The 20,280-nt window shown below is 35.5% G+C and overlaps 1 protein-coding gene across 1 annotated transcript in view; it reads left to right on the forward strand.

The window, feature by feature from the left end:
* The window catches only part of AGMO (alkylglycerol monooxygenase), a 295,617-nt gene that overhangs the window by 162,344 nt on the left and 112,993 nt on the right, over positions 1-20,280 (forward strand). Inside the window, exon 13 of the mRNA XM_045827861.1 lies at positions 5,617-5,722. Within this exon, the coding sequence (XP_045683817.1) occupies positions 5,617-5,722 (106 nt within the window). The remainder of the gene's footprint in view (positions 1-5,616; positions 5,723-20,280) is intronic.

Genomic DNA, 20,280 nt, shown 5'->3' on the forward strand with positions numbered 1-20,280 from the left:
TAAATACTAACCTGGCCAGAAAATACATTGAACAATTTTAAATTACTTTTTTTGGCATCAGGTATATATTCAAATATTATAGTTCAATACTTATCAATTATTAATACTAATACTAATACCAACATTTATATATTATTATGTACCATGGAGTATTATTAATGCTTACAACAATGCTCTGAGATAATAATCACTATAAAGCGCATTTACAGATTAAGATAGTCAGACAGATAGACAGTAAAAGATAGAACAAAACACAAACCCAAGCAATATGACCAAGAATTCACAAATTACAGAGTTTACATATATTGTAACTTTGTAAAAAACTGCAAAAAAGCTTAGTCGTTCTTGAAATCTTATCTTTGTTGTAGTGTTATTGTTTTTCAAGTAGGTAACCAATAATCATTAGTTTCGGTAAATGTTAAATATAACAGCCCGGTAAACGTACATTTAACTTATACTGAATGCATGCCACTTTCCTCAAGGACAGCTAATGGATGTCCGGGAACAGAAAAAGATTTTGGAGTTTCAGCAAGATCCAGGTCCACATGAATCTTTCTAGTTAATGAAACTGTTTATAATATGCATTCTCTATAAACATTTGGTAAAGAATGATGCAGCCAACACATTTCATGTAGTCATGTGTAAACAATGTATAGAATTTTAAACCTGTTTCCTTCAATGCTTTAAAAATGGTGTTTATTTTATCATTCATTTTGTTTGGCTCTATATCCATACTTTTCTACACTAGAAGTAAAGTACATAAATACTAAGCCTTAAAATGAGAAAATGGAAAAATGAGTCTCAAGTCAACCTGAAATAATTACTCACATCCGCTGAATCAGAATCACATATTAAAAATCACAATTCTATTTTTTGTATATACTTAATAGAATTAGCAATCAGCCAATAGCAATTATATAGTTTGCATTTTTTTCTTTAAGTTATAGGTTTTATTGAAGGAACTACATAGGTCCATTAATGATCTTTAATTTTTTTTATTTTGATTGTTGAAGTGACATTGGTTAATAAGATCATCTAGATTTCAAGTGTGCATTTCTGTGATACGTGATCTGTATATTGCATTATCTGCCCACCACCCAAAGTCAAATCATCTTCAGTCACCATATATTTGGCTCCCTTTACTCTTTACTACCCCCTCTACCCCCTCTACCCCCCTTCCCTCTGGTAACCGCCATACTGTTGTCTGTGTCTATGAGTTTCAGTTTTATTCCCATATATTAGGGAAATAATATGGTTCTTAGCTCTTTCTGCCTGACTCATTTCACTTAGCAAAATGTTCTCAGCATTCATCTGTGTTGTTGCAAATGGCAGCATTTCATCTTTTCTTATGGCTGAGTAGTAGTCCCTAGTACTGCATCTTCTTTGTCCTTTCCTCCACCAGAGGGCACTTTGTTGTTTCCATGTCTTGGCCATAATAAATACTACTGCAATAAACGTAAGGATGCACATATCTTTTGAATAAATATTTTTGAGGTTTTTGGGTAGATAACCCAGTAAGAAGAGGGATTTCTGGTTCATATGGTAATGGTAACTCTATTCTTAATTTTATGAAGAACACCCCTACTGTTTTGCATAGTGGCTGTACCAGCCTACATTCCCACCAGCAGTGAATGAGGGTTCCTTTTACTCCACAACCTCACCAATATTTATAACTTTTCTTGTTGATAACAGCCATTCTAACAGGTATGAGGTTGTAACTCATTGTAGTTCTAATTTGCATTTCCCTATTTTCATTTTCTTATGACAATTTATTTTGTCTTTATGGATTCAGATAAAAGACCAAATAAGAAAGCTATTAATTTTACAATTATGTCCAATTATTCTTATTGTATATAATTATTTAAAAGTCTAAATTGCCTTGGGCCTCATTCAGGAACTCAGTGAGATACATTCTGAGAAAGGTGCCATTAGTGATTTTGTGTTTCTGGGAACATCCTGGAGTGTACTTACACAAACCTAGATGGTTTATTCTGTTACTGCATTGTACGTGCTATGCTTTTATAAGACTGGCAGCATAGTAGGTTTGTTTACACCAGCAGACCATAAACATGTGACTAATTAAGTGTATTGTAAGCCCTGATAGTTGATTTTTCCTTTTGTATGGAGAAAGAAAGTTCTTGAGTTCAGCTATTATTGTTGACCCATGCACTTTAGGGCTTGCTGCCTGGAATAAGCACCTTGACCCCTATATCCTGCTAGATAAAGAGCCAAGGAGCCAGCCCTCACTGAGGCTCCTTTGTTTCAGAGATGCTGGTTGATTTGAATAACTGACCATTTGGCTACTTGTTTTCTCTCTTGCCACACTTTAAATTCACCCAAAATGAGTGAGCTCATGAAACCCTGGGCCCCCACCCTGGACCCCAATAAATGTAGAAGAATCCTAGGCCCATGTATGTCTGTCCCTCTCTCCCTTGTTTTCCTCCCTCCTCCATCTCCCCTCTCTCTCCGCCTCCCTCCCTGTCTCTGTGACTCTGCCCATCTACCCCTGTCTCTCTTTGCCCAAGCAAGACCTCCTCCTGTGCCTTGTACTCTCCAGTACCTTTTGTAAGTCAAAGGTTCCTAATGGTTATTGATGAAGGGTGTTGTGCAAAGTAAGAATCTTCAGGGTCCATTCATTGGACCCAATCAGGGTCCATTGATTTTGAAAAGGGAGATATCTGTCAGAAACTTCCCAGGGAAGTGGGCGTCCTCAGGCATTTCTAGCCCACAGCTTTCTATTGATAGACTAATAGTAGCACAGAACAGCACTGCACTGCAACCTTACAAAGGCTAGGGCTCACTAGGCAATAGAAAGTTTCAGCTCCATTATAATTTTATGGAACAACCATCCTGCAAGCTGACTGAGATGTTGTTATTTGGTGCATGACTGCATAAGTTATAGCATCAGTTATATCAAATAACAAAAAAACACAATCCTAAAAAACAAGTACAAAATCTCTTTTAAAACACCATAAAACGAGAAATATTGTGAAAAATATATAAAGAAGTAAGTAAAGGGAGAGACAGCTATATCCATAAATTGGAATGCTCAATGTTGTAAAGATTACAATACTTAGCAAATTGATTTACATGTTCAAGCAATCTGAATTAAAATTGTGAAAGGTTTCTCTCTCTAGCATTTGACAAGCTCTTCCTAAAATATATGTAGATAGCCCCATAAGAGCCAACACAGTCTTTAAAAAATGGCAGCTGTTGCATGACTTGCTATCAAGATTTATTATAAAGCTACAGTAATTAGAAATGTTTTATCAGTGCAAAAATTAGAAGAGAAAACCTAGAAAAAGATTTATGCTTATATTTCAGCTTGATTTGTGATGAAAGCATCCCTGCAGAGCTATGGGAAAAGGTGGCTTTTCAATAAATGGTCTTGGAAAATTTGGATTTCTACACAGGAGTAAGAAAAATAAACTTGACGAATATTTCTCACCATAAAAATTGGTTCTGGGGTCAAGGGCTTATAGATTGAAAAGTGAGAGGAAAACTAGTAGGGGTTCCAGCAGACAGCCTAGTATTGCATCTCTATAACCTTGGAGTGTGTAAAAATATTTTAATAGTATATAACAGTTTCCAATTATAAAGGTAAAATTGATGAATTAGACTGTACTAATATTAACAAAGTCAGTTTTTCAAAAATTCACTCTCATCAAGACAGTAAAAAATAAAACCAAGAGACACTGTTGGCAAATTTTAGAAGTAGCAAATAACTTATATCCCAAAGACTAAAATTGAAAGAATTGATAATACCACCTGTTAGAATCCTCACACACTGAAGAAAGGCATTTATATTATGATAGTTAATTTGAAAAACTGATAATTTTTTAAACATATATTTAGCTTATGTTAACCCACTAACCCAGTATTTCCATCCTTGCTACACACTAAACTACACCTAAAGGCACGTAAGGAAATGTGCAGACAACATTGTTTATAGTAAACAAATATGGCCAGCACTGAGCGTTCTCCACGAGGTGAATGGATGGGATGCATGCACACTGTGCATCCACACGGTGGAATACTACACAGGAGGGAAAAAGGGAAGCCCTGTTCCGTGCAGTGTCACAGATCCATCTCACCAACAACATTGAGTGACTAGGTGCTAGATACAAAACAGTGCATGCAGTATCATCCCCTTTATAAATAGTAAGAAAAAGATAAAACTACAGATCAATTTTTAGAAATGTATGCTAAAGTGGTTAAATATATTTTTTTAAAAAGAGCAAGACAGGGTATGATTACCATTAAGGTTGGGGAATTGATCTTTCTGAGACAGCAGGGTGGGGGAGTGAGAATATTGAGGAGGTAAGAGAAATCTTTTGGGTGCTGATATTGGGAGGTAGTTACATGGTTGCTTATTTGTTGAAAACCACCAAGATGCCTATTTTTGTTTTCTGTACCTCTCCATATGTATGTTTCATTTCATAATATGAAAGTTTGAAAGGTAAAACATGCAAGAGAATTAACAAAAACTCTGTGCTTTAAAATAGGAATCTTATTTTGTTTTTTAATTGAAAATTACCCAGATATTATTTTTTAAATTATTTATTATAAAATATTATTTTGTAAGAGGAAAGCTTTTTAAATTTTTTTCAAAAAAATTAATCATATTACTTGAATGCAAATTATAAACTATCATTCTGTTTCTATTGCATTTTAAAATGTGTACTTTTTTACTAAAATGTTATTATATTCAATTTTACAGAAATAATGAGTCATAATAAATAGTAGAAGAAAGTTTTACATTAAAAATATACTACTTTAAATTTTCTTCACTTTTTCTGTATGTCTATCTTCTAAAATAAATCTACTTATATTATAATGACATTAATTCAAGAATATTTTCATTATAAAATTCACTTGTGTTTTACAAAAAGATTTAATTTTCCAAGTGTTAGATGACTATCGTATGAAGTTATTTTAAGCTGAAGTAGCTCTTTATTGCTATCATTATAAGGCAATCAATAAATGCTTAACTGTGTGTGACATTTAACTCAGTTTCAAATATGTAAAGATATATTTATATATATTCTAGAGGTTATATATATATAGATATATATAGAAAATATTCATAGAAAAATAATTAACAAAGGTCTATATTTATGCTACCTATCAAATTAGACACAACCACACAGATTTTGTATTCTCAGTGTTTCAGAAGTTGACAGCTCATGATTTTAGAGTCCTTGACTATACCAGTCCTCCTAACAAGTCACTTTTTAAGTGAATGAAGTATAAAGATAAAGGCATTGAGTGAGGGAAGTGCCACCTACTTTAAACCCCCAAATTAGGCTGTCTGTTTTATTTATTAGTTGAGAGTATGCTTCACCCTCACTTCATCATGCTCAAACTAAGCAACTCATTTATAAAGGACAGGTTTTCTTTAAAAGATGCATTTTATTTCTTTTGTTGTTTTTTTGTTTGTTTCCGTCTGATACCTCTTTTCAAACAGCTTCAGAGGCACATGTTCCTCAAATATATTAAAAAAATTATGTATTTCTTGAGAAATTACAAGAAATGTGTGTTACTGTATTCATGATCACATGTAAACACACAAAGAGCAGATGCAAAGCTAATGCCTGTTACTGACACTGATTTCAGACCTAAGGCAGCTGCTGTGGAAGCTTCCCGCTGCTTGGTGTTCCTGGCGCTGTGTAGGTTTGGTCACCTGAAGCCTCTCATCCCTTCCCTGTCGTTTGTTTTTGAGGTAAGACACTTGCTTTAGGTGCCTACAGCAGGACTACATATCTATTGCATGTTGAATTCACTCACTCAACAATGTTTTTGTCTATTTTGTGACTAGTCCTTGTGGGGAATTTTTACCTGTCCACCTAGTTACCAAAACTTAATTGTGTCACTTGAGCTAGTTAATAGTGTGGAACCTCTTTTTCTGGTCTCTAAATTGGAATTAATACGGCTGACCTCATACAGTTGTTGGACAGGTTACATTGCAGGATGTTCATAAAGAAATCAGGCCCATGGTTGGTTCTCAGCAAGTAGTAGACGTGATTTACAAAAAGTTCTTGCAAGAGAGTTTGCCATTTGGGATTTTTGTTTTAAGGATTAAAGTGAAAATTGTAAGGTATATTGTCAATTACCTATAATTCTACAGAATTATAATCATATAAGTGGTAATTCTATAGAAATAAAATCATTAGTGTCATTTGGACTTTTCTAAAACTGAAAAAAAATGTTATAATTTGATCTTATGTGATGATTATTATCTTTTAAGAACTACACTGAAAATTTGGGTATATATTTATTGTTTTAGATCTTAAACATCTGTTAAAAAACCTTGAGTTTCATCGCTGTTATATATACTTAAAGAAATTCAGAAATATGTACACATGACCCAAAAAACTATTCAAAATCAAAGAACAGCATTTTCACACTCTAAAGGAGGGAAGCCATTCTAAATGTATCACAAAGTAATTTCACTTAATGAATTTATTTTTGAGTTTATTGTGGGAGTTTACCTAAATGCTCCAAAAGCAAATGGAGAATGTGTTTCTTTAAGTTATTCTTAGTATAAAAATGTGGTAATGTGTGCTTACAGAAACATACAATATTTGGATTTCTTTGATCATGGCATAATGGAAGGCAGTCTAGGGTGTCTGACTTTTGAATATGATGATATCTAGTGGGGGAATGCTGTCCACTTACTTACAGTCAGTAAATTATATAGGTGCAAGTGAATGGGTAAAACTTGAGCTTTGAAACCATAATGCCTAAATTTGATTTCTGACTTAGGAACTTACTGTGTGTGTCCTGGGACAGTTCATTGATCCCTTAAATAGTCTTAGCTTTGCCTTCCTCATCTGTAAACAGATGAGGTAATAATGCCTATCTAACAGATTTTTGAGAATTAAATGATAATAATCTATTTAAAAGATTTAACATGGTGCTTATCACAGAGGACTCAATAACTCTTAGCTTTCGTTATTATTACTTAAAGATCCCTTGGACTAATTCTGTGGCTTGCTTAGGAGTCCAGAAGTCAAGTATGGTGAGTGGGGGGTATGGAGGAGAAAAAATGTTCAACTAAAAGTCAATATTATGAATTCTTCATTTGACACTCACTCTATGACATGGGACTGTGTGCCTCTAGTTGTTTATTTGTAAAATAGGTTTAATGAGAGTTAATACACATTGAGCTTTTACTATGCTCTCAATGCCTTACTTTTACTATTCCATTTAATCATCATATCAACATAACTCATGATGTGGTTACTATTACTATTATTTTTATAATGAGAAACTTGAGTTCCAGACAGGTTCAATAGCATGTTTGGATTAACATAGCTAATAAGTGAACGAGTCAGAATACAGACTCAGGCAGTCTGAGGGCATCGCTCTTAATCATCCAGCAACATTTCCTCCCATGCCGTGAGGGCAACACTCCTCTACCTCAAGAGTTTTGGATGAAAAATACAAATATAATGCAGCAAACACATCTTAAAAATATGAAGAGCTAAAATAAAAAGTCTTATCAACTTAACTACAAAATATTCTGGAAAGTATAATGGTTTGAATAGCTTACCTCTGTATTATCTTTGGTTTACGATTCAAGGAAGGGAAGTACCCCAGGGCAAAAATTTTTCAGGCTGCTGACCGACCCTTTCTGGAACATGCTACTATTCCTGTTCCAGCCCATGGCCAATTATTCAAGACTAGACATTGCCTGTGATTCACCACTAAAACATTTCCTTAAAATGGTGTAAGAATAGTATCTACTTCACATGGTCTTTGGAAAAGTTTAAAAAAGCACAAACAGTAGAACATAAGAAATACTAGATCCATTTTAATTACTCTCATTGTTTATAGTACAATTATCACTGCTATTAATACTATTAAAGTTATTATCAACCATTGGATTTCCATGGTTAATATGGAAACAAGTCTTCTCTGACCAGAAGTTAAAAACCCTGTGCTCAACAGTGGGTGAGCAAGTATCAGCATTTTAACCTGTGAAGCCAACTTTTCTTCTTCTTCTTTTTAATGTTCAACATTTTTTAAGTTACAACCAGTTTTTAATTTTTATTTCTTAATTGTGAAATTCAAATTTGTATTTCCTTCACATTTTTATTTCTTAGAGCTTTATGTAAATCTCCGCCACTTATAATGATTTTCATAAAATTGTTCTTTGCCCTGCACAAGGAGTATAAAAACTTAATCAATGACCTCATTAACTCCATTCAGTGAGAATCAGGGCTAACTGACTGGGAGTAATAATACTACAAGGACGTGATGTTCTCCTCATTTTTCTTTGGAGCTGTCATTAGCATCAATGTCACTGAAACCATTAGTCCCCTTTCTTTTATAAATCAATGTTGTATGTAGTGGCAGCGTCAACCCTGTGACTACTCTATCTGGAAGGCTGGAGGAGTTGTTCTGTGGGTGAAACTTGGACAGGTGGAGCAGACAGTGGAGAACACTTTACAGAAGGGACAATATGGTAGAAAGTCCAGAAGCAGGGTCGACCACAGACTGGTTAAGTGATGAGATGAACTAGTCACAATAGCACAAAGTGTGGGTCCTAAGATGAGATAAATAAAGACTCACTGAAATTAGAACCAACTTGCTCATGATTTTTTGAGGGGTGGTGGGGCACAGGTTTATTCAACACTTACTGAATGCCTGCTCCAGCAAAAACAGAGCAAGGTCAGGCACATTTTTGGTTGACACTCTGTTCAGTTCTCAAAAGGCTGCATTTAAGGTATTGGCCAGACTATGTTCTCATTTGAAGGCTCAACTCTGGAAAAAGCCACTTCCTAGCTCACTCAGGTTGTGGACAGAATTCATTCCCTGCAGCAGCAGGACTTTCGGCCCCAGCTTGTTTTGGGCCCTGGAGGCTGCCTGCAGGTCCCCATCCCGCTTCCTCAACGGGGCTGCTGAGTTCATCAAGCCAGCAAGGAGAGCTTCGGGGAGGTCTCAATCCCTCTTGTAAGTGCTTTTAACTGATTAAGCCAGGCTCATGAAGGATAATCTTGGTTCAGCACATGAAAGTCCACTGACCCCCATTACTGCTCGGAACACATTTTCTACTATCTTCCCCTTGCTTACTCAATTTCAGACATGCACTTTGCTAGGAACTTGTTTAGTACACCTGCTTCTGTGCCTTTGCACTTCATGGTGCCTTTGACTGCTTTTTCCCAGTTATCCACGTGGTTTTTGCTCTCACATCAGGTCTTAACTGAAATGCCACCAGCCTTCCCTTGGTACTGTTTTTATTAATATTATTGTCGTTTTCTAATTTTGCCTTCTTCATACTTAGGGTATTTTTACCATAGTACTTACTGGTATCAAATATATACATGAATATAAATATATATGTATATAAATATTTGACTGACCAGTGATCCGTGCCCCTGCTGTTTATGACTATCAGCCTGTATAACTGGCCTGGAAAATTCTCACCCCTAGAGTGTGGATGAGACCTGTGACTTGTTTCCAGCCAATAGAATATGGCACAGATTCTTCGACACTTATTTCTTTCTTTAGTGACTATCAAAGGAGCACAGACAGCACCTGTTCTCCATACAAAGAATGCTAAATTAAATATCCATTAACTTTTAAATAACAAGTCATGCATATTCAGATGCCCCTTGTTATTTAAATAGTTGGCCAAAATACACACATCAGAAAGTAAAGGAAGGTTTAGCTGTTCTTGGTAGTTTCATGTTTTCATAAATTCTTCCTTCTTTCTTTTTTGGTAAAATTCAGCCTTCTCTGGGGGTTATCTGTGTTTGTATAACAAACCAACACAAAACTTAATGGCTTTAAATAATTACTCATTATTTTTCACAGTTCTGTGTCAATTTTACTGCTGCTCTCACCTGGGCTCACTCTTGGGGCTCTATGCAGCTGAGGGACCAGCTGGGCTGGACAGGGAAACATCAAATAACCCAGGTGACTCAGCCCCTTACAACCCGGATTTGGTGCCCTGCAACTTCTGGCTTTTCCCAAAACTAAAATCCCCTTTGAAAGGAAAGAGATATCAGGCTTTTGATGAGATGCAGGAAAATATGACAGTGCAGCTGATGGTGATTGGGAGAACCGTGTGAGGTCCCAAGGTTGTCATTGTCCTGTGTACAATGCTAATTATATCGTATCTTCTTTAATAAATGTCTCTATGTTTCATATTACATGGCTGAATACCTTCTGGACAGACCCCATATATAATACACAGTGTAGAGACATTTGTCTGAAGCCATCTTACATGATTCATTTAAACCAGGGTGTCAAGTTCATTTTCACTGGGGGCCACATCAGCCTCACAGTTGCCTTCAAAGGGCCTAATGTAATTTTAGGACTGTATGCATGTAAATAATCCTTAACTGTTTGTGAGTTGAAATTACGTTTAGCCCTTTGAAGGCAACCACAAGGTTGATGTGGCCTCCAGTGAAATTGAGTTTGACACCCCTGGTTTAAACCGTACTTCTGGCTACATAATTAATTAATGTAAGGAAGAGGGTGGAGCCAACTTCTTAAGGAACTATATGCTAATCTGCCATAAATGTATTTATGGATCCAGGGGGAAAATAAAACAAACACATGTACACTGACCTCAGAGGAATATTTATAGTATACAGTAGTTTTGACTAATCTAGCTCAATATTATTCACATTTCAAATATATTAATTGCACAATGTTTGTTTATGAGTAGTAGTTACATTAGTTTTAAGTAATGCCTTTCCTCTTATCAACTCATAATTATATTTCATTATGTAGTACATGTTGTATAAGCAACTATATAAAGTAGCTTTAAAAGATAATGCAATGAAAACTACCATATTAAAAGTATAATATTATGCCCTGGCTGACGTGGTTGAATGGATTGAGTGCTTGTCTGCAAACCGAATGGTCGCTGGTTTGATTCCCAGTCTAGGGAGCATGCCTGAGTTGCACGCCAGGTCCCCAGTAGGGAGCGTGGGAGAGGCAACCACGCATGGATGTTTCTCTCCCTCTTTCTCCCTCCCTTCCCCTCTCTAAAAATAAATAAAATATTTTTAAAATACCGTAATATTATAATGCCAGTGAAGTATTATTTACACTGTGTGATCTGCTTGCTACCTGTGTGAGTCTCATCTCTTTCATACTTCTATAGATAGAATCATTCTTTTGCACTTTGTGCTTATCATATCCATGCTTTTTTCTAAGCAGAGTCAAGTTTTTTCATATATACATACATTTTTCACTAAGCAATGTTGGATTTATTTTTTAAAAATTTTAGTACAAGTAAAATGGTATCATGTTATAGTTTCCTTTAATGTATTGAATGTTTTGTTTCTAAAATGTATCCCTTTTTGTATGTAATTGTAGTCTATTCATTTTCCTTGCAGTAAAATGGCTCATTGTATGACTATATCAAAATATTCAACCTTTAGTGTTTGTTTCTAGTTTTTACTTTCACAATGATGCAATGAAAATCCATGCACAAATCTGCCAGTGCCCATGACCCATATGGAGTATTCCTAGGGCAATTCCTGACCATGCCACTCAGTGCGGAATTGCTGGGTTGTAGGAAATGTTGACATCCTTAAAAGAATACCAGGTTGTTATACAAGTTGTAAAACCTACTATCAGAGTACAAATTTCCTCACCAAAGTCAGAGCTGTCAGGTTTCTTAACTTTTGTTTGTCTGGGAGTAAATGATATCTCATTGTGTTTCTAATGACCATTTTCCTGTTTACTACTAAAGTGGGTCATCATTTTTTTTGTCTCATTTACCCATTTTTCTATTTGGTTATTTTCTTCTGCTGCATTTTAGAAATTCTATACGTGATGATATCAATGCTTTGTCACTTATACTTTTTTAGCGAGGTTTATAGACAATTTTAATTTTAAATACATAGATTAGGTTCCCCTATCCTTTAGTAGTGGGTGTACTCAAGTTTAATATTAATTCAGAATCTACCCTATAGTATATCAAAACTGTTAAAATGTATTGAAGTTTTTCTATACCCATGACGCTATATTCCTAAGTACATATGAATCTTCTATTGGACGATTCAAATAGCAGCCATTTATCTGTGTATTAGCCATGTATCAGGTAGATGAATATAAGTCACTTCACCCACCAGATCATAGTCCCAGATTGTAAACCCTCTTGTATGCTATAAATTAAGAAATTTGAAAGTAACCCACATGTGGCCTGTAAAAAAATGTTTATAGGGCAGATGAGATTTTTATTTTCAGCAAAAAATGAAAAATTATTACAATAGCATAACATTCACAAAGTTGAAGTTTTTAGCAAATTCCCTTTGAAAATTTTTATGTGTTCATATAATATAGCTTTGTTACACTTCTTCCTTTACCTTTCACTCAAGTTGAGTATCACTGAAAATTCCCTTTAAAACATTTTTATTCTTTCACCCTCTCTTACCATCCTTGCATTTTTAGAATCTAAAGACATAATTTTTTCAGGGTTTATCATCACATATAATTAATAAATGTTCACTCTGTTCCAAGTCCTGTGCATAGACCTCCTATGTGTAATTAAGTAGATTAAGTAGGGAGTGAAAAAAGCTACTTGGGGTGATTTACATGAGGCCCCCTTTTTAAAAAATCCTGCCCATTTCCTGTGATTCTTCTAAAAGTAATTACTTTGTACAAGCAATAAAATACTTAGTAAACAAAGTAAAGCTATATTAAAATATAGAGCTGCTTTTTTACTGTCACTTTTTGAAAGAGGAAAGACACTAGTTTTTTACACAGTAGATTGTAAGTTATCACATTAAATTTTCTGCAACTCAGAAAATTGGCCCTTGCGTGGGATTTTTCTAGTATAAATCTGCGTACTAGAAAGTATTCATTCATGATAGTTTTCTATATGCCGTGCTTTTTTATTAAGATGGTTTAAAATTAAGAGGTATAAACATATCTTATATGCTTGCCTATCAATCCCTTGTCCCTTAGGCCCTTATTTGAAAAGTCCTCACAGAGACATCCACCAAGTCCACTTACTTTGCAAAATACTTTAGGTTCAAAGAGTTATCCACCATCAAGCGCTTTCAACCCCATTTTAATATTTTGTGTATTGTGAGGAACATGCATTTTATATGTTTCTGATTACTTACACTATGATCATCATTTGAAATCATCAAAACATAGGTGTCTTAAGGAGAATTTTACATTAAAAATTGAGCTTTTCCAAAAAAAAGGTATTTTCAATGCATTTCTTTCAGTTTAGTTTTTGTTTCGTTTACTTTGTCTGGACTTTTTGCTGGTTTGACTTTTCTTGTTGGAAAACAGGAAGTGAATCCTTGCCAAGAGTAGATTGACCAGAAGAGCAAACATGTTGAATTTAGTTCACCGTCGCAAACTTTGGAATTTTGAGTGCGTTCGAAAATAGATACGATCTCTATTAATTATATTGTTTGGGTAAAAATAGAAACTCAGGAATGTTAGAAGTCTAGTTTTCTGCATGGCCCATTTCTGAGCACCGACCCAGTTTCCGTCCTGGGGACTCACATCCCTCCACATTTTTCTCGGCTGTCCTTTCACCTGACTTATTTGTGGGTGCAATCGACCAGTGGCAGCCTGGTGAATTACTGGCAGCAGCTTAAGGTAAACATAGTTTACTCATAAGAAATTGTTTCCACATCACCTAGGTTTTCTGCTTGGCATTAAAAAAGAGAGAGGAGACCCTACCCCTTTTTGTAATCACCTGCCCTACATTTGAAATAACAAAGAGCCTCTCCTCTAGCCTGAGTGTGCCACGCGTTGTGCTGTGATTTATGACCTGAGCATCGGACACTCTACATGCACTAACAAGATGGCCCGCTGCGTTTGAAATATATCCCCCGAAGGAAAACAAGCACAGCTTTGTGATATAAAGCCTTGTCAGCACGCAAGGAATTAAACACATGCAAGTTCTAATTTTTCATTTTTCTTTTGCGTTGCCTTTAGGACTCACTAAAATAGGTTAAGATCTGTGGGTGGACAGGATTTCATAGATTAGGCGAAGGCTCTAAGGGGAATCCTGACCCTGAGAAAAAGGTGCAGCGATATTTGGCAAAACGTCAACGTGGTTTCCACTAGTACATGACAGAGACTCATTATGGGCTTGGTGTTGCCTGTAAGCTGGTTTCACTGCCATCAACTGCAAGGCCAGAATGCCTGGTTCCAGATGCTCTCACCAATTGACCGTAAAATTGCTATGCATTTCTGGCCAAGCCCGAGATTTTAAAAGCCCCCTCCCCCTTTCCTCAACACCCTAACCCCCAATTCCCTCTAAAAAGCTGCTCATTATTCTTCCTTTGCCCCCTGATCTCAGCAAAAGAAATACTTCTGGAATCAATTAGAAATGTCTGCCCTTGATGAGGTTTGCACGTGAGTTTGGAGTTGTGAGGCTTTGATAGCGGCAGCCAACAGCTGCAGTTTCAGGTGGTAAAATCTACGAAGGAATTTTCCAGGGTTTATTTACCATCGTAAAAATTTTAAAAATAGGCAAGACAACTCGGGAGACTATCTTATACGCCTTTGAAAGTGAGGTTAAATTTGGATTATGTATTTATTTTATTCACAAAGGGCAAATTAGAGATCTCTTGTTTGGGGGTATCTTTCCATTGCTTTAATAGATTGTGTCAAATGGCTATAAATACTTGAAATAGAGGCTCTCCTTTCCGAAGGTTAATGGTAAAAGAGCATCTGTTATTTCTTCTGTCATATTAATTGCTTGACAAGTAAAGATAGCCAAGGTTAATGGAAATCAGAACCCGTCTTCTGAAAATAATGTGAATGCTGTGCAATGTACTGGCCTACTCTCTAGCTACATGTATATATGTTAAATAAAAATTTACAATATTTTTCTTTTAAATATAGCTATTTGGTAACCTTTTATTAATGCTTATTTAATACGACACTAAATTTTTTATGTTTATGTGTTCAATTAAAATACATTAGCTATTGCAGCATGAAAATGGCATGATTTTCCTAAAGCCAAATTGAAATGCATAGTAACAACCCAGGTATCCAAATGATCACTTAGCACTTTCAAGCACATGGTGTTTCCTTTCCTTGAATATGAGATGCTTCTTGGAAGTCGGCTTCCATTTCTCTTGCTGGCTAAAATTCAGAGACAGCTTCAGGCATATATTTTTATCACTAAAATGTTCACTGATGCCTTCGGGAAATGCTACCAAACAATTTTTCCCCAGAGAATCACTATTATAGAATTTTAGTTTTCAGAACTACCTCTTACTTGTATAATCAAGTGCATTTTTAAGCACTTATTATTTCCCCTTAAAGTATTGACATTTTTTACTTTTATAATGGTAGAGAGGTAATTTGTGTTTGGTAGTATCTCCATATTTAAAGGTGACAAAGATATGTTTAAATTTGCATTTTTTATGAGCATTCTTTGTACGTGTGCAGACATTTGCCCACTAATCAGTCTGCTTTTTAGAGTCAAGTTTATTCAGGAGTAAACTACATGAGTAAATAGCTATTTACCTAAAATATAGTACACATTTATTATATTCATGGAATAACTTTAAGTAGTCTAAAAAAGTCAGTGACTTAGAATACTTAATGTTCGCATGCATGTCACAATGTGATAAAGATTAAAAAGACGTATTTTACCTAATAATTTCCTGGGCAAAGTTGCACACTACCAACAACAAGAGCGAAAAGTAACTAGGCTAAACAACTTTTTAAATTAGCATCTTTCAAGAACCATACCTCATTTTTCCTTCTCAATATTCTCCATATGCTCTGCACGTCACTAGTGAACCAAGCTTCCTTTTACCGAGTCAAACAGAAAACAAGCTACAGGCCGCCTTTAACAACACTCTGGAAATCACTTCGCTGTGATCGAATTGTTACAGCAAGGAAAAGCTGGCTGATTTGTTCATTCCTTTTCTCTGAGATGAAACATCCTGTGTGACAGCTTTTCCTAAGCAAATGTTCAGATGGAAAGGCAAAATTAGCTGTTTAGCATTACACTGATTGACAGTTGAAACATTCTCTCCAGGGCAGCAGTGGAGATCTACCCTCTGACTCCCAAATATTAGGTGTTCTCTTAGGTCTCAGGTGAGACTGCAAGCTTGCTAATAACCATTTGGTCATGTAATCTCAGAAAAAACATCTAGCTGGTGGAAAACCACTGCCTGACACCCTCACTTGCTGCTCCTGAATTTGCTGTTTAAGTGGCCTCATCTTCTTTGCATGCTTACATAAAAGACCCAGGGAAACTGACTGATACAGATTAAAGCCTAATAGTGTTTTCCACACAGTTTGTGCTGTCATTTACATTATTTCTACCCAAATTTGGTTATTTCCATGGGTTTTGATCTATTGTATAGCACACGAAGGTATTACCTCTCTTAAATGTTGTTTGTTTATTGCAGTGTCAGACACTGGCTGGGTCTAGCTTTATACGAGTATTTAAATTACTTGTGATGAGATGAAGGAAAAATTGGACTCATATTCCAGACATATGCTGTTCTGAATTAACAATGTGCGGAAAGTCACTTAGTTCTCAGTTTCACCATCTGTAAAGTCAAGGGAATGAAGTGGATTTCTAAAGTTACTTCATTGTTTAAGATTTCATACTGGCTGTGTGATTTTAAGAAAAAACAGATTAAATAGTTGCTATTGGCTTATGTTCATATAATTAATTTGCTAAGAAGAATGAGATTCTGAGGAATCTTTGAGTACTGAAGAATTGAATCTGTGATATTTTTAATACATGGTACATGAGAATATAAAGGACATAACTAGGATAATTATGATACTAATTGTGCTTCAGGAAAATTTGACTGGATCTCCATATAATCACTACCCTGCTCTTTTCAAACTGCAAGTCACTCCAAACGAATGAATCATTGAAGTAGATTTAAAAAAAAAACAGTTTGCTTGCTATAAATCCATCTTCCAGACAAGTTTTCTTACTGGTAAGGATAGAGCTTAGAGGAATTCCAGACCAGTGGAAATAGAGTCAGGTCATTGGAGTGGAGCCTGGAACAAATTTGTGATTGGGAGAATATCAGGTATTAGAATCCTGAAGCCAGTGTCTTTGATATGACAGCAAGTCCTTAAGAAGGCTGTCTGAGAATCCATGTGCCAAAAACCAATACTAGCTCTCTGCACAGAGAATGTTATCAACATTCAGCAAGATTAAATTATTGTCAATGTGTCTAGTGTAAAGGCAGCCAGAAGTATATATTTCTTCCACTTCGTTCTCCTAAAGTGTTAATTTTAAGTCACTGGGGTATCACTTGCAGAAAGAAGTCTCAATATGAGACATAGTAGATGCTTCCAATAAACATAGGGAAGTGTTTAATCAAAATGCATTAAGCAGTTAATTTAGAGAAATTTTAAGGCTTGATCTTCCATTTTTGTTGATGATGATGTGTGGAAATCACAAAAATTATTTTTCTTAGTTTGCTAAACACTCTTCAGGAGATTGCTGAAGGCTGTGGATAATTTTATGTAAGATTTCCACTGACTTTAAATCCATCCCTAACAGAAGTAAAATGGTGGACTTATTTCTACTTGCAGTGAGACTTTTCACTCAGGCTTATTCCATTATTTCAGAGGAAAATCTTCAAGTAAAAGGGAGGGAAATATTTTACTCAAATTTCACTCCAGAAAATATGGCCCTAAAAAAGTAGGTTCTCTGGCTCTAGAAATACACTAGCATTGTAAAGAAGCAAACGGAAAGGAATTTAACCAAAGCTGTACTAGAATGACACATATTAGAAAATACCTGTTTAAAAAATACAGTATGTTTCAAGACATTTAATTTTACTTAAAACTTTAAAATTCATGTTATTCTCTTCATTCAGCCTTCTGTCAGCCCATCCTCAATTGTTTTATTTTGAAATGGTAATTTCATTCATAATTCAGTGTGCTTTTACTTATTTCTGGCCAGCATCATTCTACGGATGTACTTGACATTAGCAGTGTGTAGATGTGTTGGTGAGAGATTCTCTGAGAGGGAGGGAGGATGTAGATGAATGAGTTCAGGAATTCACCCTATTCAGGATAGAGTTGGGTGATTGGAATGTGGGCCTTTGGAGAAAAAGTAGACTTAGAAGTGCTAAACTATTCTCCTTGGATTACATACAAATCACAAGGGATTTTACAAGGTGGGGCAAAAATAGGTTCACAGTTGTAAGTATGTGAAGCACAGAGTTTATTTTTGTACTATTACTTATTAATTATTGTATTATTTCTGATATGAACCATGTAAACCTACTTTCACCCCACCCTGTATTTACTCCCACTTCTGCAAAAATATGTTTATAAAACATTATGATATATATTATTATATAGTAGGATATATACTATAATCACAATAGTTCTATTATAAACCATTATTATAAAACATTATTTTAAATGTCAAAGGCCTTCTGGACTAACAATGTCACAAAGAGTGATAGTTAACCTCAGGAAAATGTCTTTCAGACTGAGAACTGTGAATGAACTTTATTTTGTAAGAGTAAATGCAAAAGAGGTTAAAAGGGGTTACTTTTGACATACGAATAGGCCTAATATCCCAGTAATAGTCTCCCTGTTGTATTAAGGTGGGGGGATAACAGGCTTTGTTTTACTTAGGTGCCTGCCAGTGAGCAGGGTCTGTGAGATAACACAGAGTTCGTAAGCTAAATCCTACCTTTGGTCGTACTTGGTTTGACCTGCACTGAACTATTTGTTTTTCATTTAAAATGTGATAAATTACACACATTTTTAAACGAGGAGACTTGAAGAACCTGGATGTATGGTTTTTCTTGAATAATTAAAAAATGTGGCCACCTTAACCTGCATTCTCTCAAGACATCACTGAGTTGGAGCCAAGGAGCAGTTTGAGTCCATGAACGGTCCTCTGGGCAGGGTTGATTTTCTCAGGCCATGGGCATCAAGCGGGAGAGGCAAATACATAGCTTGCATGTGAGTCCTTGTAACTTTGTGCCATGGAATAAAATACGAGCCTTGGCTGGTATGGCTCGGTGAGTTGAGTACCGCCTGCGAACTGAAGGGTCGCTGGTTTGATTCCCAGTCAGGGCACATACCTGGGTTGAGGGCCAGGTCCCCGGTTGGGAGTGTGCAAGAGGCAACCAATGATGTTTCTCTCACACATCAATGTTTCTCTCCTTCTCTTTCTCCCTCTCTCCCACTATCTCTAGAAATCAATAAATAAAATATTTTAAAAATACTTTAAAATAGAACAAAATACTAGATTTCCTATTACAGGTTAACGAAGGATGTCTAAACTATGAGAGGCAAATAAATAGAAGGGTAAACTGCTGCTCTCAGCTCTCTTCATTGGAGCTATTTGAGGATTGGGAGAAACCTAATCATCCTTTTATAGTACTTTATAGATATGTCCTACATCTAAGAGATTAAGTGACTTGTCCAGAGTTCCATGGTTAGTGAAGGACCAGGACATGCATCTAGGCCTTTTAGTGTTTGTGTACGTATGTGGTTGTGTGCACATAAAATTGTTCAGGAAGTACACACACAAAGACACACACACAGTAACAGTGGAGTCCTCTGGGGAGAAGAAGTGCATGACAGGAGGGCAAACGAGAAAGGGGACTTTTCACAGAATCCTTTCAAGGTTGGTCCATGTGAATGTCCTACTCTACTACCTATTTTTAAAAAGAACCCATATTGGCACTTCAAAGGATAATTTTTTTCCATGAATGTAAAAGAAATACATATAACACATAAAACATGTCAATTTAGATATAGAAAATAGTTACTTGAAAATGCACCTTGAACTTAAACAAATGTGTCTAATTAAAAAAAAATAATAAGATGCAGTTTAGTTCAGACAACTTTGTTTTTTGCTTATAGTCAACACTAAAATAATTATTTTTCCAAAGCCATATGTTGCATATGGTCAACTCATTTTTCAGATTTTAACCCTTAAATAAGTTAAAAATTAGCAACTTGTCTAATATATAATTGTGGGATGTTTTTCAAGTATAACTTTTTAAGGCTCTTCTGTTTTTAAATAAGTGGGGAGGCTTGAAATAAAAGGAAGGGTTACCATGCAATATTCCTCTTATTTAGGAGTTATGCAAGAAAGAGTACTTAAAGTAAATTATCCCCATAACTGTCAAATAAAAGCTGCCTGATGAAGGAAGATTAACAAATGTCATGTTTTACCATTGAATCCTAAGCCCAGAACCCTTGAAACACTTTGTAATGTTTAAATGTTGGAAATAGGTGTTATGAAGAAATGAATATACAAAGCCCAAGTTATTTACTAACTCAAGTCCAGAGACTTAGACCAAATAATGCCGTTACCTC

This window comes from Phyllostomus hastatus, unplaced genomic scaffold (assembly GCF_019186645.2).
Source record: "Phyllostomus hastatus isolate PE091 unplaced genomic scaffold, TTU_PhHast_1.1 phas_scaffold_78, whole genome shotgun sequence".
Classification (NCBI taxonomy): domain Eukaryota; kingdom Metazoa; phylum Chordata; class Mammalia; order Chiroptera; family Phyllostomidae; genus Phyllostomus; species Phyllostomus hastatus.